General features: G+C 39.6%; 1 protein-coding gene across 1 annotated transcript in view; it reads right to left on the reverse strand.

The window, feature by feature from the left end:
* pard3ba (par-3 family cell polarity regulator beta a) overlaps positions 1-25773 on the reverse strand; it is a 263259-nt gene that overhangs the window by 230966 nt on the left and 6520 nt on the right. Inside the window, exon 2 of the mRNA XM_036562820.1 lies at positions 7620-7721. Within this exon, the coding sequence (XP_036418713.1) occupies positions 7620-7721 (102 nt within the window). The remainder of the gene's footprint in view (positions 1-7619; positions 7722-25773) is intronic.

Below are 25773 nucleotides of genomic sequence, written 5' to 3' on the forward strand. Positions count from 1 at the left end.
GCTGGAGTTTTGAAAGTGAAATGTCTTCCCATTCTTGCTTGATATAGGATTTCAGCTGCTCAACAGTTCGGGGTCTCCTTTGTTGTATTTTTCATTTCATAATGCGCCAAACGTTTCAGTGGGTGACAGATCTGGACTGCAGGCAGATCAGTTTAGCAACCGAATACGGAGCCATGCTGTTTTAATACATGCAGAATGTGGTTTGACATTGTCTTGCTGAAATAATCAAGGCCTTCCCTGAAAAAGACGTCGTCTGGATGGCAGCATATGTTGCCAAAACGTGTATATATCATTCAGCATTAATGGTGTCTTCACAGATGTGCATGTCACCCCCCCCTATACCACCATGAATACTGGCTTTTATACTGTGCACTGATAACAAGCTGAGTGGTCTTTAGCCCGGAGGACACAGTGTCCATGATTTCCAAAAAAAATTTCATGTTGATTCCATGTTGATGAGACCTCAGAACATTTTTAAAAAGCAATAAAATTTCTCAGTTTCAACATCTGAGCCATTTCATTTATTATCCAAAACTACTAGTGAACCTACACGTGACTTCTGAGTGTTTATATGTAATAATGATGGTAAAATAGTGGCAAATTCAGAAAAAAAGTTCTCTTTGGAGACTTACAACACTCGGCATGTACCTCTCCACCAAACGCACCTCAGGAAATCGATGTTTTAGGCCAAAAGCTTCTCAAAGCCATCGTGAAACAATGACTCAGACATCAGGCAGAGAACTGAACTCTGGTCTGGTTCCTCAGCAGGTTTCTCCAGATTGGCGTATCTCACATCGAAGCAAACTTTTAGCTTGTTAGATCAGTAAATACAATGTCAATAAACACCAGGAAGGATGGCCTACTTTGGTTCATAACCTTATAATTTGGGCAAACAAATATGGCTGCCCAAGGTAAAGCTCTCCAGTGGCACCATTCTGGACTGTTGGCACCCAAGCAAGGCTAGCATACCAATGTAGGCTAACTGGAATTAGCATGATAAGCTGTAAACAAGTCTTCTGAAGTGATTTTGGGAAAGTATTCCACAGACACACTTCAGTCGTACACGTAGTAGTGAAAATCAAACGGAAAACTAGGTGTCAAACTAGGCCAAAACGCATCAAAGTTACCACTGAATGAATTAATGATTCTGAGGCAGGAATCCAAGATCTCAATACTCTTTGGCAAACTGATCTAACTCGTCATCACTAGCGCAAATCATCTTTCTCTTCATCTCAAAGTGCAACTCGATGAGCTCTTGTCTACAGCTGGTTGAGTAGCATTAGCCGAGCCAACCAATCAGCAAACCCACAATGCTCGAATTCCCACCGGCTCCCGCAATCAGCCTCCATTCATACTCGCCTCATCACTCACTCAACCGACGATGAAGACGTTAAAAAAGTAACTGCATTGAAAGCAGCCGGGCTGCTAGGGACGCTAAATTGCTTCCACTGACGCGCGTAGGTGCCGGGCTAATGTGCTTATCAGTATGCGGGGGCTAACAAAAAAAACCAAATCTGAATTTCTGATGGAATCAGACGGAGTTCATCCGACACGAGACTGACACGAGAGCCTGCATATTCATTAGCGGTCTTTGATGAGGGTCTCAAACGATCTCGATTGCGCATTAGCCTTTTCGGGCACAAGCACAATATTTCCATCAAACTTTAATGAGCTTTCAAATTAGCGGTAATTAGCATTACAAATGCATTATTTGTGCCACATAAAACATTACCAAGATCACCAAGACTTGCTAAGTCCCACAAAGAGGGGGAGAGAAAAAATCCATTACAACTGTTTAGCTAAGGTATGAAATGAATCCACTGCCAATATGTGGCACAATTTGCAGATGCTAAACAGATTAGCGCCTGTATTAGCTTAAAAGCTGGCTAATTAAAAGGGAAATTAGCTGAGGTGGACAGACGCTATTAGCTTTGCCTTTATTGGGTTTTCTGTGAAATGGATTTCTTAATTTAAACATGCTTTTGTCCTTAAATGTCACGTGTGATTGGAAAGCTTCTCTTCCATGAAACGGGAATGTCTTTCTTCCAAGGTTTGGAACATTTTTGGTGTCTGTCATGACTGTGAAGGAAGTTCTGGAGGGAACTATAGTTGCTGGAAACTTTAAGAGGAACTGGCGTAACCTATAAGCACTCATGAGGGGCAAGTTCTGAAAAGCTGCCGGTTATAAAAGCAAAGTAGCAAATGTAATGTTGATCTACTGTTCGCTAGCATAAGTGGACAAATGCCAAATTAGCATCACTTCTAGGCTGGTTGTAACTGGACAAAAGCAAACCCAGATAGCTTTATAAGGTCAGCACCCCTCTGACTACCGATCCACCCTCGGACCACCTGCATACAAAACCCAACTGGCCTTCTGATCTCCTAAAACAGATTGTAAGTAATACACATAGCCTTTTATTTTGGAAAATAAACTAAGACCAGCATGATAAAATGATTTTGTTGAAAATGTTGCTGACACTGTGCTAGATTGGTTACAGCTGTATAACTGGCTTTATTTATGATATTGCTGTGGAAAATATTTACTAAACTAATTTACAAAGGATAATGAAAGAAAGACATGAAGAAAAATAAGTACACTGGACTGTGAGTTGAAAACGAGCAATTAAAAAAGGGCATTTTGTCTCACACTCTGCTTGACCACCAATCGGCCGCCAGGAAAACGGTTAGCGAAAAGCCAGTGGGCTGGCAGCTTCACCATCAGTGAGCCAACAGTGGCCCACTATCCTCTTGCCATCTGGGTTAAGGAAGACTTGCAGCACTGATATTTGCTGTTAGCTAGCACAAGAGGCCAAATGTCATATTAGCATCTAGCATAGTGAAATAAACTAGCATCACCCTTAGGCCGGTTAAAAGCAAAGCAACACTTGTAGCACTGATATCCACTGTTAGCTAGCACAAGTGGTCGAATCACAGTATCACTCTTAGGCTGGCTGAGCGGAAAGAGAGGAAGACCTAGCACTGATATCTACTGTAAGCTACTGTAAGCTAGCGTAAGAGTTCAAATCTAATATTAGCATTACTCTTAGGTTGGTTTAGTGGACAAAAGCAAAGCAACACTTCTAAGATGAATAGGTAACCAGGTAAAACCAGCTTGTTGAGCCTGGCTGGCTTCAACTGGACAAAAGCAAAGGAAAGCCTGTAGCACTGGTATCTGCTGTTAGCTAGCATAAGTGGTGAAATTTACTAGCATCACTCTTGGGCTGTTTAAAAGCAAATCAACAGTTAGCATTAGTATCTGCTGTTCACTAGAATAAGTGGTCAAATATCACATTAGCATCAGGCATATGCTGGTTATAACTGGATAAAAAAACTAAGCAACATTTGTAGCATTGATATCTGCTGTTACTTAAATAAATTAGCAGTACTTTTAGGCTGGTTATGAGTGGACAAAAAGTAAAGTACCAGTTGTAACAATGATATTTGCTATTAGCTAGAATAAGTAAACAAAATGTCATACTAGCGATTTTTCCACTGGACAAAAGAAGTGCAATATGCGTAACACTAATAGTTGTTGATAACCAGATAAAACCAGCTTGTTGGGCTGGACTTGTTATAACTGAACAAAAGTAGCATTGCTATCTGATGTTAGCTAGTCTAAGTGGACCACTGGCATCACTCTTGGGCTGATTATGACTGGACAAATGCAAAGCGTCACTTGTAACATTGATATCTGTTCTTAGCTGTGGTCAAATATCGTACTAGCATCATTCTTAGGCTGGCTGCGACCTAACAAAAAGCGCTCGAGTGCCACTGTAGTCATTTATAAACCAAACAATTCTCTCTTGAATATATCTGAATTGGAAAAATATTACGGAAATAAATTCCAAATGCCATTTACGCCACGATGAACTGTCACTTAAATATGCGCATGCACAGATTTGCTGGATCAAGCGGTCAAGAACAAGGAAATGAATGGAGAAAGGAGGAAGCAAGTGAGGAGAGGAGGCAAGAAGGGAGGACAGGGCAGGCGAGGAGGAGTGATGAAATGTTTAATTGACTAAGTGAAGCACTCTAGCGCTGCCCGCCCGGTGCAACCTTTCAACCCTGCAGTCGGCGGCTACAGCACCTCCGCGCATGAACATCATTCATCATCCCGCGCTGAATATTTATGAGCTGGGCCCGGGGTCAAGCCGATCGCCATCGCTTCCTGCCGCGGGTTAACGGGCCTCTGAGTAGAGGGTGGGGCTGTGGGCCGATCCCATCGCCATGGCAACTTCACCCTCATCGACCTCAAGGTGGGGGCGCGGTTTAATGACTCCCACTCACGGGCATTATATTATGATAGATTAGCATTTAGCGCTAACAGTGGGGTGTCCTTTCAGCAGAGTGTTTCCTATAGATGCTAAAGGTCATGCTAGGAAATGAAACCAGCGCAGTGAGGTAAGAGAATGGGCGGACGTTCTTCATTGGGCGATGTTGTCTGAGGTCACGGCTGCAAGAAAAAAAGGCTGTTTTTTTTTTTGAAGGATCGTTTAAACAGGTCGCCCAAACCAGCATTGAAAGCACACCTAAATTAATCAGCCCGAGTCGTGCTGCCCGCCGGCGTATGAATATTCCAACTGCGCCGCTTCATCCAGCTCCTGCTGACTAAGTAATTGTAATTCAGCATTCTTTATGCAGCCAGAACCCTGAATATGCATATCGTTAGAATCCATTACCACATTTTAAGATTGCGTTATGCAAAATGGGGACGACTTGAATAAATAGCTTCCCACTTAGCATTTCACAAAGGGTTTGTTCGTGTGTTATGACCCAACTACATGGAGAAACTTAAAGAAAGCAGCAATAATAAAGGAGCACACTCAGCTGCTTCAGAGGAAACCTAAACTCCTTTCTTTTGAGCCAGCTGTAAAGTAACTGGCCACTTCCCTAATCCTGACTAGTCAGGACCAGCTAAGCAGGTATTCACAGTATCAGGCAAGACGCAGTATTTCCTCTGCATAACAGGTTTATCCCACGACCTGTTTGTGTCTTTTGTAACTGACAGAAAGGGGAGGAACAAGGAGACCATCACAGAATTCAAACCTAATGAGTAGATACCACTGTGGTTTACAACCCTATTTCCAAAAAAGTTGGGACGCTGTGCAAATTGTAAATAAAAACAAAATGCAATGATGTGCCATGTTTCATTGAAAATAGTACAAATGTTGAAATTGAGAAATTCTATTGTTTTTTGAAAAATATTTGCCCATTTTGAATTTGATACCAAGAACATGTTCCAAAAAAGTTGGGGCAGGGGTGACAAAAGGCTGGTAAAGTCGTGTAATGCTAAAATAAACACCTGGTGGTTAATTGGAAACAGGTCAGTAACATGAGTGGGTATAAAAGAGCATCTCAGAGAGGCTTTCAGAAGTAAAGATGAGGAGGGATTCACCACTCTGTGAAAGACTGCATGATCAAATAGTGGAACAATTCAAGAATAACATTTCTTAACATAAAATAGCAAAGAACTTTTGGTTTTCATCATCTATGGTACATAATAACATCAAAAGATTCAGAGAATCTGGAGAAATCTCTGTATGTAAGGGGCAAAGCCAAAAACCAATATTTGCTGGCCGTGATCTTTGGGCCCTCAGGCGGCACTGCATTAAAGACAGACATGATTCTGTAGTGGAAATCACTATCTATGAAAACAGTTCATCACTGCATCCACAAATGCAAGTTAAAACTCTAAAATGCAAAGAAGAAACCATACATAAACAGGATCCAGAAATGCTGCCACCTTCTCTGGGCCTGAGCACATTTAAAATGAGCTGAGGCGAAGTGTCCTGTGGTCCAACGAATCAACATTTAAAATTTTAAACATTTGTGATTTGCACACGATTGCGTTTTGTTTTTATTTGAGTTTTGCGCAGCATCCCAACTTTTTTGGAAATGGGGTTATACTTCAAGCTCAAAATGTCTGAGATGTTAGAACATCCAAGGATAGTCTACAAGTTTATTATGTTATTCCAAGGTCATTCCAGTTATATATTTGAATATACTTTGGACTTTAGGACATTAGAAGGTCCAATAACACTCATATTCTCTAAACCATTCTCTAAAGCGGGCAGTTGTGTACTATATACGGTGCAAATATGAACATGATTTGATAAGCCATGCATCAATGAGGTCTTGAGAAAAACAAAACCATAGGATTCCAGGCAGCACTCGTACCTTGATTGCAGTTTTGCAGGACAAAACGCTGAGTAAACCCCTCATAGTTATAGCTATAGGTCAATATCAAAAATGAAAATTTTTGATATATTTAGCAAGTGTGTTTTTATTTGTGTTTTCTCATTAATAGGATTTTAAGATTGAAAGTACATTTGAGTAATTTTGATTGGGCCAGTGACAGACTGAAGCCAGTGGGCCCAATTATACCACCACCAGTGATTCCAGGTCAAAATAGTTAGAATTATTTATAGTAGTAGTTTCGTTTCATCCAGTATGCCAATTGAAATTCATCCTCAGGTGTGAGTTTCATCATAACCATCTTATGTATGCCACAATTAAGCATAGATAGCACGACAAACAGTGAAAACCATGCTAACGTTATCCTATTTAGCTGAATATCAAAGAATATCAAAATATTTAGTTTTTATAAACAGCTTGTAGGGGTAAAATGGATTAAGGAAAACTACAAAACTACTTTTTTACAAAGTGTTTACAAAGGAGCAAGAGGAAAATTCAAATAATTAGTAAAAATGATAAAACAAAATAAAATAATAGCACAGGCTGATGTCCAGCTACTTTTTACTATGCAGTTTATTGTCAACGTCAGAACAAACGTTCTACCTGACATTTTTATTTTTTTTAATAGAATTTTGAAAACGCCAGCTGCCTTTACAACATGTTGAAATTTTATGATGGAAAGACCAATGGAAATGCTCCAAAATCACTTAAAGAAATCTTGTTCCATTACTTTCCATTCTGAGTTAAGAAAGTTTTTTCCTTCTTAAAAGTTAACATTTGGGAGATATGAGGTTTTGATATTGCTGCTACTTAGCCATACAGTTGTTCAGTGATCTAGAAATACTGATGATAATTTGGGGAAAATATCTAATTGCTATTTTCCTGTCACTGGAATTATTTTTTATATAAATGAAGGTCCCAGGTCTGATATTTTGTCCAAGCATATCAATGTTTTTTTTGGCCTGAGGCTTAAATGTTGCCTTTTCACTGCCTGTAAATGGTGTTAGGTGTTTGGCTGATTCTGATTGGTCCACCTCATCTACAGGCAGTTCACCAGCTCCATTATTAGCTTACATTTCCTCTCTCAAAAAACTAAGACAACAGTATTGATAATGTAGGCTATAATTGAAAACTCATTCATAGCATTGGCTGAGAATAGCAAAGCTCCAATAATGTAAATACACAGTGTTGCAGCCAATACAGCAAAGCCAAACAAGGCCTACGCGCTGAACACAGGCCATAACAAACATTCCACCAGACGTATAGGAAACCAATGGCTTTCTCACTCACTTTCACTGATAACGCTCTTCTAGCCAAACGCCTCGCTTACATACACTCTCACATTCTCTTACATACATACAGCACCACCCGAAAAGCTGGGATGACCAAAACCGCCTTGTTTTGTTTCTCGCCACGTTCCTTACCTTATCCCTGTCTTCCACCAGGTCTGTAAGCATGTCGTCCGGGTCCAGGATCCCCCCGTCCATATACTCCACGTGGTGTGTCCGCACCAGGAACTCCCCATCCTGTTGGGAACAATGCCTCCATTAGCCAAGTTCCTCTTTCTGTTCGAGACAGGAGACTAAGGAGAGCTGACAAGACATTACAAGATACTTCATACTTTTTCATGAATATTTCAGATAAAGGCCAAAGTAAGGGTCAATGAGCAACACATTACTCATCCAGCCAGTTCGGCCTTAAACCACAGCCTTATTGGTTAGTTATTAGGCTTGAAATGATGGCCAAAAAGCAAATCTACACAATTTTCCCATTTTTTCCAAATGTCCGAAAGTTCACAAGACACAACTGAGGCTGCATTTAGTTATACAGTGTACGTTTGTACTTTTGTAGTCATACAGTGGCAGAAACCAAATAAGCAAACTGAAATAGACTTGGCTAGCAATTTATTAGCTGCATTAGCTTCTATATATATATATATATATATATACACACACACACACACACACACACACGCACATTTATATACACATATATACATACATACATACATTTCCCAATATATAGATAAACCTATGTCAATATTGCTTTCTAACACACCTGCAGTGCTAAATGTTGTAAATGTTGCTCCACATCTTTCTGTTCCTCCTTAAATGGAGCATCATTCACGCTTGAGAAGTCCACAGCTTCTTACTGTACGGCAAAATGGCCTGACGTTATTGTTGTTTGCACTACTTGTACGTTGTGTTATCTGCACTCATTTATAACCAGACTCACACCTGGTATACTGCCCACTACCAGCGCCACTGTATATTTTGCAAAGGCTTATTTTGCAGTAACTACTATTAATTTTTCAGCAATTACTATGAAACTAATTTGTAAGCTACTCTACTGTTAAAAGGTTTTGTATCACTTTTCATATTAATGTCTCATTATTTCCAATAAAATAAGACATAAAACTTTTAAAATGCAGATTTAACTTTTGGAAGTTACTGGAGGATAAATAACATACTGTAATTATCTGTTTATAGAAAGTTTTCTGCCTCGAAATGTAACTGTCACTCTTGAAATACAAGACAAGACATTATTGACATTAATCACATTATAACTTAATGTCATGATTTTTCAATTATCTGCAGCTCTGTTCGTCAGTCTGGACATTTAAGATATTCAAAATGTATTTATTTATTGCCTGTAATTACAAAATTACAAACTGTTGTACAGGATTAGTATATTACAATCATCCAGTTCAGCTTCTCTGAAAGAGTTCATTTTTCAATTCACAGGGAATTCACAGTTGTTTGCAAATATTCGGCATCAAATTCTATTTATTTGTTGATTTTTATTTTAAATATATTTTTATTTAAAAGTAAAAATAAGTTAACACATCAAGAGTACACTTCTGCACGTTACTGCACAATTACTGTTTATTTGTTGAATTATTCCATACAGGAGAAAAAAAAATAAAAACATAAAATGTGGCCTGTGCAAAAGTTACAGCACATCTTTTATTTATCTTATTTTAAATAAACTATATATACACGTTTGCACAGACCACATTTTATGTTTTATTATTTTTTCTCAATATATTCAATTCAGCAAATAAATGTGCATTAAATTGTGCAGCAGTGTGTCCTCTGTCGAGGATGCATTCACTTATTTTCACTTAGAAAATCAACAAACCATGGAATTTGACCGGGGCGCCCAAACTTTTCCATACAATCGTATATTTACTGTCAGCAAGGTCTCAAACTAAAACAAAATGATAATTTGACCATATATGGACTGAAAAAACATTCCAAAATACTCGTTGGAAGCACATATGAAAATGCTGTTTATCAGTAAGGGTCAGTTAGACCTATAGAGACAGAAGTGGACCTGAATGTCCATTGGAAGCTGTAGCTTTGAAGAAGGGTGTGTTTTTCCTGTTGATCCGTTTTACGGCCGGGCCAGCGCGTTCTGAAAGCGCAAAAGAACTGCAGTGGAGCAGAGTGAAATCTTCACAGATCCATAAGAACCATTCCGGCCCATTGTTATGAAGGACAAGGGCTGTTTCTTTATCGAAGCCATCAGGAATGGGAAGTTTTGCTTATGCCACAATAACATTGCTTTTTTAGTGAGCCTTAACTCAGCAGTGCAGACTTCATTCAGTTCTGCATAAGACAATGGCACAAGCACTTGGATCAGACTAAGACTGGCTCTACGCGGTCAAACGTTAATGCAACTAGTTGCAAGTTGTGAGTTGCCTGCAACAACATTTCCATGCAACTTCACAGTTATGTGATGCAACTCAAAAACAAAGTTGCACGCAATACATTTAAATACTTTACTTGATAGCCAGATTAGCAGCTTGCATTATTTAATACACTGTACTGTTCTGTACTGTAATACACTGTAAAGTCACCTGCGAGCTAATTCTTATCTTCATATATATTTTCCACCTGTCATTGATGTCTCACTCCTCCTGTCCTACAAGCACAACAAGTTCATCAAGCACCTCCTCTTCTGTTTTAATTTTCATCTTTTGGACCCCAGATGAATCTGAACAGAATCAGAATCAGAGAAAACGAATCTAGCTATGGAAATCACCATAACATCATAACCACAGTGGAACCAGCAGCCGTTTAAACAGCTGTTAGCGTTAGCTGGCTAGTTAACACATCTGATTCCAAAAAATATCAGATTTGAGAAACTCAAATTTGCTGTGGCTCAGGAAACTGACAAAACGAAAAACTTCCAGACAGTCGGGAGGGGGTCAGTCAGGAGGTGGGGGTCTTATCCAACTCAAGTGCAATTTAGGTTTCATGTATTCAAGCAACTAAAGTTGCACAAAAGTTTCACATCTAGATTGACTGCTTCATAAAACTTGCTTCACAAAGCTGACGCTTGCAACTGTTGCAGCTGAGTTTCAAACGAGTTGGAGGACGCTTTGCATTATTCAACTAAAACACAGTTGAGTTTCATGTAGTTTTGAAGCAACTAAAGTTGCATGAAAGTTTCACCATGTAAAGCTAGCCTTAGACTAGCCCTCCTGCTTTTCAACAGGAATGCACCTGTCTTCAGCTAGGTTGGCCTCAGCTAAATAACCAGCTGAGCAAACTCTGTAAGGCAAGCTATGTTTCGAGAATTCTAAGAAGTACATAGAATTATTTAAAAAAAGATTTCTAAATGATTTAAAGAAATATCTTGGGATTTTTGGAAAAACAAAGTGGTTACTTTGGCTATAAAAACTGAAGAAAAGTCTTTTGCACCGGTCAAATACATAGACACTAGTCTAGATGACCCAATATTGAATAAAATGAAGAAACACTGTAATTTTAGTGCTTAAATTCCTTTGTTTCATGATTTGCTTCATGATTTGATGTTTGGAGGCATCCAAAGCTATGGATAATGTAAGAATAATGGCTTATAAAGACAAGGCATCTTTAATCTCCAACAGGTTCCAAAAAGCCATTTGAATTGTTGGCCTACTTTTGAATCTCACTGAATTTCTACCCCTCAGTCCATTTGAACATTGTGGACCAGTAGTAGGTACCCGCTGAGCTGAGTGGCTGAGTCAGGGTTTCTGTCACATTTCAAGAGGAAATGAATAGACAGTAGACCCCTGATCACCTCCCGCTGTCTAGTCTGTTTCATCTGAGGTTGTCTACTTTGCTTTCAAAGCAGCGGACATAAAGGAATGGCCAGTCTTTTAGGGTTAGCCTTAGGCCAACATGGACACCAGACTGACGAGGCCTGGCTAAGAAGATAAAGTTTAAGTTTGGTTCTTTTTTAAATTTCCCACTCCACCTTAAATAGTGCAGCAGTTCCATTAAGGTGCATGTACTAGTTCCGGAATGTAATTGCCGCTCCATTTAAGGTGGAATGGAAAATTAGAGCAAAAAGCTGCTGAACAAGAAGCCAACTTGAGCCTTGTAGAAACAACATTTGACTAACATTTTGTCAGTGGAAACCATCTTGTTAAAATTTTTCATTTTGAACCCACAAACTACAAACTTGAGATAACTGACTTCTCCAAAGAGGAGATAATCATCACTTTAGCAATGGAACGAATACATTTAAAGAGGAAATTAAGGTAGTAGTTTGGGATTCACTACTCACTAGGGTTTCATCATATCTACAAATATTATGTTGCTGTTAAATTGCGATGTATCTTCAGATCTATTCAAATTATTGGCAAACCTCTGATGACAAGATTACAGATCTGCCTGCATTTACATTTGTGTCTTCAGTCATCCAAACACCCACAGAAACTCATCTCGAACATCTGAGGTTGATCAGAGTGCTCACAGCACGCAATAAAAACAATCTGCAATTTGTTAGAGGGCTTATTTGCATTTTACAGCCTTCTGTGATAACAGTATAGCAAAGATCAATATCACAATAATGATTAACGAACAGTACATTGTGCTTACTACAAACTCAGTTCCAAGAAAGTTGGGATAGTATTTGAAACTCCAATAAAAACAACAAGCAGTGGTTAGTAAATTCTGTTAGACCTGAATTACATTGAAAACAGTAAAGCACAACCCAACATTTGATGTTTTACCTTATGAGCTTCACTGTTTTTGTAAATATATACTCATTCAAAATGGTTCCAAAAAGGTTGAGACAGGAGCATGTTTACCATTGGGTTAGGTCAGCTCTCCTTTTAACAACATTTAATAAATGTTTAGGGGCTGATGACACAAACTGATCCAGTTTTGAAAGTGGAATTTTTTTGCCATTCTGTTGTACAAGTCTACAGCTGAGCAACCGTATGGGGCTTTCTTTGTTGTGTTTGCACTTCATAATGCACCACACATTTCCAACAGAAGACAAGCAGGCCAGTCTAGCACCCACACTCTCTGATTTGCAGCCCTGCTGTTGTAACGTGCGGAATGCTGAAATAAGCATGGACGTGCCTGAAAAAGATGGTGTCTAAAAGGCAGCACATGTTGCTCCAAAATGTGTGCGTATCTTTCAGGTGCTTTTACAGATGAGCAAGTTACCCAGTTATACGTCCTATGACAGACCCTGGATGTTCAACTTTACACTAGTAACAATCCGGATGGTCCTTTTCTTCTTTGGCCCAGAGAACACGAGACCCATTACTTCCATAAACAATCTGAAAGTTTGACTCACAATACAGACCACAATACATGTTTTCACTGAGCATCAGTCCACGTTAGATGAGCTTGGGCCCAGAGAAGTCGGCAGTGTTTCTGGACGTTGTTGACATATGACTTTTGCTGTGCATAGTACAGTCTTAACTTGCATTTTTGAATGCGGTGATAGACTATGTTTACTGACGTTGGTTTGTTAAAGCATTCTCAAGCCCATGTGCTGATATCCATCACAGAAGCATGCCAGTTTTTAATGCAAAACTGTCTAAGGGATCAAAGGTCACATGGTTTTTGGCCTTGCCCTATTTGCTGATGCATTTTTGGCATAGTGGCGAGCCTCAACCCATCCTTGCTCATAAAGGACCAGACCTTTACTGGATGATCTTTTTATACTCAAGCATGATTACATTGCCGCTTTTAACATGTTTTCTGAACACTTAAACAGTCTTAAAGTGTCAATTTCAAAATCAATGTATATTTACAAAAAATAATGAAGTCGAAAATTAATGTTTTATCTTGTCTTTGCACTGCTTTTGTTTAAGTCGATTTGCAACTCACAGCTTTCTGCTTTTACTTGCGTTTCACATACTGTCCCAACTTTTTTGGAATCGGGATTGTACTACTGTGAGGCCAGGCTTTGCAAACAAACATTTAGCATTTGGAATGCCATGCAGTGAATCTAAAAGGAAGAAGTTTTTGGGAAAACACGTTCCACGGAAGGAATACACAAGCATTCTCACACACATACACACAACACGTAGACAGGTATACAGGTGTGTTCCGGTACAGTAGCATCATTTAAATACCACAAAAACAAGATCAACCTGTAAAACCACTTCCCTGCATTCGCTCCCAGAAGAGCTAAAGAAACAAGCCTGATGGGACGTCACCAGCTCAGCGTCGGTGAGGCCACAGAATTCCCATTGGTCCAGCTAACTCACCACAGATGCGTAGATGGCCGTGTGGTTTAGTGATGTCAGTGGTATGCAGTCGCCAAGCCGGACCTTCAGCTTTGTCCGGCGCTCAAAGGAACATTCCAGTGTAAGACTTACTACACAACATACAGCCCAACTGCCCAAGTTTCCACTCTGCGGTTAAGTAATACGGCACGTTCAAAGCCAGGATGAATCAGAATGAAGACTATGAGTCTCAGACTAAGAACATACGCTAAAACTTTTGGTGACATTTTACAGTCTTTTACAGTACCCTGAGTTCTAGATATTAACCAGGTCAATGTCAGGTATGAAGTCCAAAGTACTACATAATAATTCTGGGTAACATGATGGTAAATTCTTTATTTATAACCAACTTTATTTGGGGAAGTTATACAATCACCCGGCCAAAAAATAACTGTACAGTACTACATTATTACTCAGTTAATATCTAGAACATGCTAGCCATTTCAGTGTAATTTAGACTGTTTTGGAACCTCCCACCATGTTGTACAAAATAACTATCTAGTACTTTGGAGTTTGTACCTCATACTAACCTAGTTAATATCTAATATCATGTTACCAAATATAATTACCTAGTACTTTGGGGTTTGTACTTCACACTTTATCATTTAATATCTAGAACTTGGTCATTTTAGTGTAATTTAGTTAGACTCTTTCCATAATTTCACCTAAAATAATTACCTAGTACTACAGAGTTTGTACCTCACACTTACCCTGTTAATACCTAGAACATGTTGGCCATTTCAGTGTAATTTAGAAATTTAGCATCATATTAACCAAAATAAATATATAGTACTTACATAGATAAATTGTACTTAACCTTTGCCTTGTTAGTATCTAGAAACTGTTGGCCATTTCAATATAATTTAGACTTTTATTTAGTTTTTTTTTTTTCATTTTTTTATTTAGAATTTAGTTTTGGAACTTTCCATCATGTCACCTAATATAATTACCTAGTACTTTGGAGTTTGTACCTCACAGTTACCAAGTTAATACCAAGAACCTGTTCACCATTATGATGTAATTTAATTGTACTTTCTTGGAACTTAACAGTATGTTACCCAAAATAACTATCTAGTACTTTGGAGTTTGTACCTCACACTTAACCAGTTAATATCTAGAACTTGGTCATTTTAGTGTAATTTAGTTAGCCTCTCCTGGATTGCACCATCATTTTACCTAAAATAATCACCAAGTACTATGGAGTTTGTACCTCACACTTACCCTGTTAATATCTAGAACCTGTTGGCCATTTCAGTGTAATTTAATTGTACTTTCTTGGAACTTAACAGTATGTTACCCAAAATAACTATCTAGTACTTTGGAGTTTGTACCTCACACTTACCCTGTTAATATCTAGAACCTGTTGGCCATTTCAGTGTAATTTAGACTGTTTTGGAACTTACCACCACGTTGCACAAAATAACTATCTAGTTCTTTGGAGTTTGTACCTCACACTAACCCAGTTAATATCTTGAACTTGTTGGTTATTTTAGTATAATTTAGTATAGTTATAATATAGTTTTAGTATAGTTTCTAAAGCAACTTACCATCATTTCACTTATAATAAATATCTACTATTTTGAAGTTTGTACCTCACATTTGTCTGGTTCATAGCTAGAACTTAAGATGCTGTAAAACAAAGTGCTTCTCTTTCATAGTGCACACTGTGAACTGGTATTTCTGTCAAATGTGACATTCAAATTTATAAGGCATTATTCAAAAAAGGTTTAATAAGACTCTAAAAGGCAATCGCACTCAGTTGCGTCAGAAGAACGACACACAGCGTCCGAAATTTCAAAACCATTGTTTTTAATGAAGGTGCTGGTGACCCACACTGTCAGTCAGCGACTCCCAGCACTACTCACTGTCTCTGGGCTCAGCATCCCTCTGTTCATCTCATTATTACTGCATTAAATTAAGTCCAGGACCGGAGCACAAAAAGACATCGACTCGAAATACAAACCAAGAAAGGCAGCCGAACTAAAGTCTGTAAGAAAAACACACAAATGCTAACCATCTCATACCTCAGCTAACAATATTAGCCTAGTCACAAGTTCACTAGACTGTGGTAAAAGTTCCATTAAATCTATATGAGTAGAGTGTAAAAGGAATTTACTCTGATGCTTCCAGTGACACAGCTGGGCTATGAAATATCTGCTACAGTGCGATGCGTCTCATCCAGTGTACAGTAGTCTTAAAAAAGAAGCTAATTTGCTAATCAAAGGTCTTAATTTCTTATTTAATCTTAGTCGATCAGCTCCAAAGCTCTTTTTTCAGTTTTACATTGGAGCTACAAGGCTACTGTAACTAAGCAACAGAAGCCAATTAGCATCATGGTAACCGCATACCTAAATTATCACATACTCTCAAACAGACTTGTGGTTTCTGGCCTGAACGTATGATGTAGCGCTATCTAAGAAAGTGGACAAATGTACATCCAAAGCTGAAAAACAAAAGGTAGCAACCATCTTCAAGCCTGAATTCTGTCTGTAGTTTTGTCCATTTGTATAGATCAGTGGGCCACAAAGGGCCCTTTGGTGGTCCTCGGGCCAATACTCAGTGGGGCTGGGGTGGGGGGCAGTGGTCCAAAGTTGGTCAGTGATGGCATTTTGTCATTTCAGTGAAAAAATAATCTACTTAATAATAGAAAAGAAAGGAAATCAAATTGCTAAGTCAAAAATGTGAGTCTAGTTCTCCTGAGGGCCTTCATGCTTTCTAGAGATAAACAGGTGGGCCTTGAGGTGGAAAAGGTCGACAGCCCCAAGTATAGATGACAGTAGATTACTTAATAACTCGATTTAGTGTAGTGATTTAGACACGCAGTTAGCACAATGCTAATTAGAAGTGTATCGGGCTCGATTAGCCACATTAGCCTTGTAGCTCTAGTGCAAAAGCGAAGAAACAAACTTCAGACACCAAACGTCTGGTTTGACCAGCTACGTTTGTGCTAAGGAGGAAAAATATGTAAATTAGATTACAGTTAGGCTGGTCAGTGTGGCCCTCAATGACCCAAGACTAGAGGGTACACTTCTGTCAACACCTCCCTCTCTAAAGGAAGCCGCAGGTGCACCCTGTTTCTCTGGAAAAGCCCCATCCTGTAGCTCTGGAAAAGTGCTATAGCTGCTTTGGCAGACAGAGCTGAGGGTTTTGTTTTGATTTTACTCGACTGGCTACTGATTTTGATCTCCCAATATCACCATAACTGTGTGTGCATTATGCAGAGGGGAGACGTCAAAGCAACCTGGAGTCAAAACATCCATTCACTTCGAGGGGGAAATGGCACAAGGAAATAAACAAATTATACAAGAATTTTACGTAGTCTTGCCTTTGGATGCGTCATAATCGAACAATATAGAGGAGCCTGCATCATAAGCAATGTGAAAACCAGGTTGTTAAGCAATAAGCAAGCCACAAAAAACGTACATTACAGTGATTTAGCCACTAGCTAACACTCTAGCCCCGACCAAATGCATTAGCGACTAGCCAACAGACTAGCCCCAATCTAACGCACTGGCCATAAGCTAACCACTAGCCAACATTCTAGTCCCAAGCAAACACGATAGCCATTAGCTAACAATCTAGCCTGAAGGCAAATGCACTAGCTATTAGCTAACACTCCAACCCCAACCAAATGCATTAGCCACTAGCCAACAGGCTAGCCCCAATGTAACACGCTAGCCATAAGCTAATCACTAACCAACACTTTAGGCCCAAGCAAACACAATGGCCATTAGCTAACACTCTAGCCCCAACCCAATGCAATAGTAACTAGCCATAAGTCTAGCCCCAAACTAATGCACAAGTCATCAACTAACACATTAGCCCCAGACAAATGTACTAGCCACAAGCTAACACTCTAGCTGCAACCAAATACTTACTTAACAAACCCAAGCAAACACAATAGCTATTAGTGAATACACTAGCCCCAAGGCAAACAGACTAGCCATTAGCTAACACTCTAATCCCATCCAAATGCATTAGCCACTAGCCAACAGTCTAGTCTGAAGCAAACACAATAGCCATTAGCTAACACTCTGGCCCCAAGCAAACACAATAGCCATTAGCTAACACTGTAGCCCCAAACTAACGCACTAGCCACAAGCTAGTACACTAGCTAACTAACTATTTACCACAGTTTAAAAAATATATATTATTTCTCGATTTATTTCATTCAAACTGTTGATTTCCTCCAGTAATTTTTAGCCAGACAGTAACTCTGCAGTGGACACAGCCTAACAAATCACCGACACATCACACTAAACTAACATGTCAGTCAAATAACCCCTTTCTGTCACGTAGCAGTTCTTGTTGAGATATAAACAAAGTCATTCAGAGTGGTTGGACGTGAAATGGTTCACTGGAAAAACTTTACAGCGGTGGTGATCGGAACCAGGGGTCATGATGTCCACAGCACAAATCTAGCCATTTTATTTAGCATCCAAAATGACCAGTGAACCTACACGTGCTGTCTGAGTTTTTATGTGTGCTGTTTATGGTGGTAAAATAGAGGCAAATAAGTCTCGAGGATCAATCAACATGTTTGTAGCCATTTCATTTCTGTGATGGAGCTTTAAGAGGCACTAAACAGTTCAGACGTCTGGTTCCTAACATCACCACTGTGAACAGGTCTGACTCAAACTACACCCCTACTAACACCCCTTTAACCGTGATGATACACCTTATATCTCAGGATGTGGCTCAGCCAACTGTAACTATATTAGATGTATATGTTTTATAAATAGGCCTATAGTTTTTTGCATAGTACATAGTGGAAGGATCACTGTAGCACAGCAATGAAGGGCTATAATAACAAATTACAAATTACAAATCCAGGCCTTTTCTCCTCAGCTTGTAACCTGAAGTGCCCTCAGGAGTCCGTTTCACTTCAAGCTCTTGGCTCGACAGATGCTAAAAATGGTAAAAACAGAAAATGCAATGTTCAGCCTTGAAGCAGCTACTTGGCTTTGAACTAGGGCCAAGTCGGAGCTTATTCCTCTGATATGGGACCATGTGGATAGACGCCAAGTGTGTGTGTGTAACAGCGAAGACCTTCAATACATAACGCCAACGTAATCTTCACTCACATCATATCGATACTGAAAGCACTGAGAAAGGCCCAATACTCATCTCCAAGACTTAAATTCGTATTATCTTCGCTGTAAAATGCTTTCGGCTCAAATACAAATCAAAGGTCTTGAAATAAAAAACAGTAACAACAGTTAATTCACAATCCCAATTCGTGCAACTCTTTTCATTCCATAGATAAGAAAGAACGGACTATGACCTGCACTCTGGGGCCGATTTATCGGAAACTCCTCTCTTGTAGCTCCATCTGGCAGTAAACAGTTTGTTTATTTATCCTGTAGTCCCTCATCAGTCGTCAGTTTCTGACCACGGAGCTGCTCTTGTCTGGATATGTTTGGTTGGCGGTCCACTCTCAAGTGGACATTGACGGGTGTAAAAACTGTGGAGAGCGATCCACCACCAAAATGATATCTGGACAACAGCAGTTCTGTAGTCAAAAACTGACCAGTGATGAATGGGGTAGAGGTAGGCCTGTCAACAGACAAGCTACAGTTTGTAACTGGTCACCAACATAGTGGACCTATAAAATCGGAAGTGGCCATTGAGTGGAAGTACAAGGTGGGTGTTTCTAATAAAGTGGCCAGTGAGTGGAAGAACAAGGTAGGTGTTTCTAATAAAGTGGCCAGTGAGTGGAAGAACAAAGTAGGTGTTATATATATATGTATATATATATATATATATATATATACTACACACACAGAATTGTACCAGTTTCAGGTACTGAAAATTATGGGGAAAAAAGCTAATTTCACCAAAAAATCAAAAATATTCCACTTTAAGCAGCAACAGTCCACAAAAGTAGAAACATCATCAAGTGGCCAATTAACAGTGCAGTCAGCGGTGTGCAGATAAAAAAAGCAAAATTAGCCGCTCTCAGTCATCACTTCCTCTGGAGGGAATAGAGAGAGAGTCAGAATGGAAGTGAGGTTGATTAGCGTAGAATTTCTTAGTGCACTCAGGGCGCCGCTGTTTCACGCCTTAATCCTCCAAACACTTCATTAAACACTAACAGAATTAGCATGACATTAAACACCATCAGGGAGCGCAGCCGAAAAAGTGTTGAAATAAAGCGGCGGTAATTGGCAACACTTCATTATATTCTATGATTAGAGGCCTGTCGTTACAAAAAGCGAGAGATATAAGACTCATTAAAACGCCTGTGGTCTCTGTGATCTGATTACGTAAAGGTGGAATATCTGTTGTTCACCCCCCACGTTTCCAATTACTTTGCTTTTGCGAGGTGGAGAAAGAATAATTGGAAATATGGAACTAAACTAGCATCTGAATCCATTTTCAGACGGACTGGATCGTGTATTTTACACAATTTGATTGTAAATGAATTTGTCGGTAATCTGTGCTGTTTTTCGCCATCCAATATAGTTTCGTCCATATTTATAGATATTAGTATATAACAGTATGTCATACAGTGTCAGAAACCACAGAAGGAAGTCTACTAGAGATTACTGAACAGCTCAGCCCAGCTTAAGGCAGTTTACTTGATGCTAAACCTTGATGGCTATAAACTTCAATTACTTGTTAGCAGTTAGCCTCAAAGCTCCAGTGCAAAACTAAAGCAGTACATTTCATACATATTTTTCAAAATATTTCATTTGATATCCATCTAAATAATCATTTTGGTACAGCTAGACAGCGAATGTTCATTCATAACAGCTAACTTTAGGCTAGCATTAAAATCAGAAATATTTAACCCTTATAATCCCAGGCTCGATACATACTGAGGCTTATTATTCAGTAACTACAGGGCCTACGGTGCAAACTAGCTGAGCTATTCTTAGGTTATAGAAGTGTGTAATAAAACTTTGGTCCCACTGGCAGGCCTTGGCCATTTAAGGGGTTAATATGGGGTAATAAAGGCCTAGTAACCTCCTGGGATACCCCAGGAACAGCCTAACAACATCTTAGCAACCACCTGGGATACTACAGGAACAGCCTAACAACACCTTAGGAACCATCTCAATAAGCACAGCAGTGACAAACCAAAACATAGCAACCACCTGGAATACCACAGAAACAGTCTAACAACACCTTAGCAACCACCAGGGATACTACAGGAACAGCCTAACAACACCTTAGCAACCGAATGTCAACGCTGTCAACGCTGCCTGGGATAACACAGGAACAGCCTAACAACACCTTAGCAACCACCCGGGATACTACAGGAACAGCCTAACAACACCTTAGGAACCACTTGGGATAGCACAGCAATGGCCAACCAAAACTTAGCAACCACTTGGAATACCACAGGAACAGCCTAACAACACCTTAGGAACCACTTGGGATAGCACAGCAATGGCCAGCCAAAACTTAGCAACCACTTGGAATACCACAGGAACAGCCTAACAACACCTTAGCGACCACCATGGGTAGCATAGCAATGGTTACTGAATTTAATAAACAAAATGAACTAAGTAATTCTGATGCTAAAAGTTGCCCTTGAGCTATGAAATTTATGAATATACATGGTTTTAAGAAAAAACATAGGTGCAATTTATCAAAAAAATCTAAAAAATGATCGACGGAACCAAGGTTGTCATTTTAGCCTATCTTAAGACTTAGCCTTAAGACTTTCCTGTCTTAAAAGTTCTTAGGAGTTACCAGACAAAAAGGAGGAAGAACTGCTTGTAGTCATTTGGGAACAGCTAGGTAGCTAATGTTAAGCCCTGCCTGCTAACATTAGCTGGTTTAGCTGTACCCCATATTTTAGGTTGCCGTCGCAATCCCTGTAGTCACTGATGGTAATGTTTTTAAGAATGTTTAAAGATAACGTCTATCTGTCATCTATTATAGCAGTGGGCGAGAAGATATTCTATTAATCTCACTACAAGTTATATCACAACATGCTTTCCTGAGCTCATCACTGCTATCATGAGAAAAAAAAACACCTCTACGATAAGGCTAATTTCTGCTAGTGCCCTAACGAGATTTCAAATAGAATGTTAAGCCTAAGCTAACGGTGGTGTACATTTCTGGCCTTTCTAGATTTAACACTGTCATTTAAAGCTCAGAAAAGAGTTTTATTTGAAGCTTCTAACAGACATTACCACAAATTTTACTGGATGTGGCAGTTTTTTGTGACTTAGCATCGAGCTGCTGCTGTTTTCAATGCCTAATTAACTGAAATCTGGATAAACTACAGCTCGTATTCACAGTTACAGTCATTGACATAATTAGAACTTGGATTAAGCACTTTTTCTCAAAATCAGTCCCATCTTTTGGAAATCAAAACATAATTGGTTGATTTTACTGTCCTAGTTATGTCGTTATGTCGTTTATTTCCTAGTTACGTCAGTAGTTAATTTACTGTTTACGGCTTTCAGTTCAGGTCCTGAATTTCTGACCTTGTTTGGCTAACAACATCTTTCACAAGCTTCAAATAAAACTCTTTTACAAGCTTCAAATGATCATGTTAAATCTAGAAAGGCCAAAAGTGTGTACACCACCGTTAGCTTAGGCCTAACATTCTACTAATCTCATAAGGGCGCTAGCAGGAATTAGCCTTATTGTAGAGGTGTTTTTTTCTTGTGGTAGCTGTGATGAGCTCAGGAAAACATATCGAAATGTGACGTGTAGTGAGAATGAAAGAAAATCATATCGCCCACTGCTATAACAGACTACAGTTTGTAGTGATCTTTGAACATTCTTAAAATTACATTAACATCAGTGACTACAGGGCACATTTGCTACATCGACCACCCTTACCTTGTTATTTCTTTCAAACTAATCATCCGTTCCGTTCAAAATACGAATTGGAGCAAAGCGCTCTCAGACAGGTGGTTTCCATCCGTGTGCGATTCCCTGAAGCACAGATCGCATTTCAACTTGCACAGTAAAAATGCATACCTCAAGTAGCCGGAACGGACCCCGCTGGAAGCCGGCCACTCTACTGTTCCACAGCGATGTCTGGATCTAGTTGTTCTCCGCAGAACTAAGCAAAATGACGAAGGCAGTAAATCCTGAAACCTTTATATTCCTGCCATTATTTGATTTGCCAGAAAAAAATGACTGACTCATATTTGAAACCTCGTCCTCCATCACTGTCTCTCTGGGCAATGCAGTCATCTAGCAGTCAATGCTGCTGCTGTGCTGTCAACTCCACAATATATCAATTATCACTCATTCTCAGTCACGGAAATTAATCTACAGGCAATAAAAAATATACTGCAATGAAGGATCACTTAACAGCACAGTGTATTTCAGGGATAGCCTCTTTCAAAGTCGTCTTTCTTGGGCTGAATAGTACACAAAGTGGTTTATTATTCATTGTGATGTGTAGTTTTTCATAGTGAAACTAAATATTGATGCGAGCCAATCAAGATTTAGGGCACTGGTTTGCATTTAACATTTATGCATTTTGCCCAGATTTACAGGAGATTTAAACTTACCAGCAGGAATCACTGCCCTTAAGGATATTATGGGTCATTTTTGAAAACAACAGATAACTAGAAAGCTTTGTTGATGAAGAATTTTCTCATAAATAGGTGGTTTTGCATTAGGCGTTTTTCAACTGACATGCAAATGAGAAGTTATCTGACATAAATACATTTGCCTGTTTACAAAAACCCAAAATCTAACCTTCCGATGATGTCAGAATTACAATAATTATTTTGTTACAGGTTGCTGGAATTACACTGTTTACTGTTTAATTAGGAAAACACTATGAACTAGTATTATAAATGGGTTTTGAGGCCTTTTGTGGGACATGATGTAGTGTAAATCCAGCTATTAAAATGTATTGCAATATAATGGTGCAATATATTAGCACTTTTTGGGTGAATTTTGTCATTATTACAAAAGAAACAGACACTTTGGATATTCTAGTTATATTTACTAGTACGTTTTCAGCGATATAACGTAGCTGTGCCAAATGTGGACGGAACTCATCTTTCGTTAAGTTGACTTGACCTGGGTTTATCAAAGACCTATCAAAACCTTAGCAACCACCTGGGATAGCACAGCAACAGCCTAACAACAGCTTAGTATCCACCTGGGATACTATAGCTATGACAAAGCAACACCTTAGCAACCACTTGGGAAAGTATAGCAATGGCCTAGCAACACCTTAGCAACCACCTGGGACACAACAGCAACAGCCTAACAACAGCTTAGTATCCACCTGGGATACTATAGCAATGACAAAGCAACACCTTAGCAACCACTTGGGAAAGCATAGCAATGGCCTAGCAACACCTTAGTAACCACCTGGAATACCACAGCAACAGCCTAACAACACCTTATGTAGTAACACTTTACTATAGGGTGCTGTTAATAAGACTACATGACACCTACATAAGCTTGCAATGGCAACTAACATAACCCTACATAACTGTTTATAAATGCTTATTCCAACAGGCGTCACCTGTCATAAAGGCTACTTTAGCTAACTTTGATAAAAATTGGGAAACGTAACCTTTAAAGCAAATAATGCCTATTGGAATAAGTATTTATAAACATTTAGGTAGGGTTATGTCAGTTGTCATGACAAGCTTATGTAGGTGTCATGTAGCCTTATGAACAGCATCCTAGAGTAAACTGTTCCCGTTTATGTTTACTGCATATGACGTGTTTTCCACATATCTACATGCTTAACTGGGGTTTTCTGGGGTCACTTTTCAGCCATGCTAACTCATGTTCCATCGATGTGCTAACAACAGGGTTGTTGTTCATCCAGCAAAGTTGGCATGTGCACCATCAGTTCCTACTTTGACCTCCACCTTCATGAAGCATTGGATTGGTTCAGCACTCAGTTTTGTTCCCACCCACATTTAGCCCAAAATTTTTCGTGGTTGTCCCCCATATGTTCTCGTTACATGATCACCGTGAGACTAAAAACGTCCGCAACCAACAAAACCAATATAAGCAGCTGGGAACAGACAAATATTTCAAGCTCCAATTCTAAGGGATAAAGAGATGCCGGAAAATAGTCACGTAAAAATGATTTATGGTTGTTTTTGGTATATTCAAATGTAGGATGTGGGCCTCATATATCCAGTTTTTCCAAAGAAACGCCCTCACGGCATCACAGAGCTTGACGACCGCCCCCATATGAAAAGCCCTCACTTCGTCAAAGGCTGACAGAAGCGCTGAGATTTGAGAGTGACGCAGCAGATAAAGGTGCCTGTATGAATGGTTATGAATGGGTGCCATCCGCCCAGCCCAGCCTGGCACGGGCCGACCGCTCGCCGCCCAGTCACGGCCAATCTCTGCCGATAACGTCCATCAGTCAGACGGACGAGACGCTCTCCGAACAAAGCCTGCCATCTCCGCCTAGCAGGCCAGGCCAAGCTAATCAAACCCAGGCTGCCATCTGTGTTTGGAGATAGGAGGCGACTAATGGCACGGCTAAATTTATCATGCATTACGCCCATTCTCTCAGACGGTAGAGCTAATGTGGGTGACGGCGATACAGCAGAGTCATGTGTGATGCAGGCAAAACATGCAGAGCCGTAAGGGGTAAGAGAGGTAAGGAGGGTAAAGCATGTGGGCATTATCAGGCCACGAGGATGAGGAACCCCAGGGGGATTTGTAAATGTGAGGAGGAGTACAAGAAAGAAAGAAAGGCAGGAAAACAAATGGTGTGATGAGAGCCATCATACTGAAGGTTATCCCTATCAACACCAGTATGGTGATTATGCTGCGGTGACTGAAATATACGCCCTGCTGTGCAATTTATTTATCGTAAGGAAACAAAGGTGGTGAAAAAATAGCAAATAATCTAAAAACTAATTCGGCTCAGAGTGAAGACTCTACTGAATATCGAACAGTTTCCTCCCTCGAGCTGCAACTTTGCTCAATAACGGACTGCAGAAATGCTTTTGGCACTTACATTATTACTGCTACAGCTGAAATATATATATACACCACACTATTGCTCACAGTCAGGACCCTCAATATGGACATATATGAGTTGCAACTGCAGTCCCACTGTAAAACAACTATTTCAGAAAACAACA

The sequence above is a fragment of the Colossoma macropomum genome, unplaced genomic scaffold (genome assembly GCF_904425465.1).
Source record: "Colossoma macropomum unplaced genomic scaffold, Colossoma_macropomum, whole genome shotgun sequence".
In the NCBI taxonomy this organism is placed as follows: Eukaryota; Metazoa; Chordata; class Actinopteri; order Characiformes; family Serrasalmidae; genus Colossoma; species Colossoma macropomum.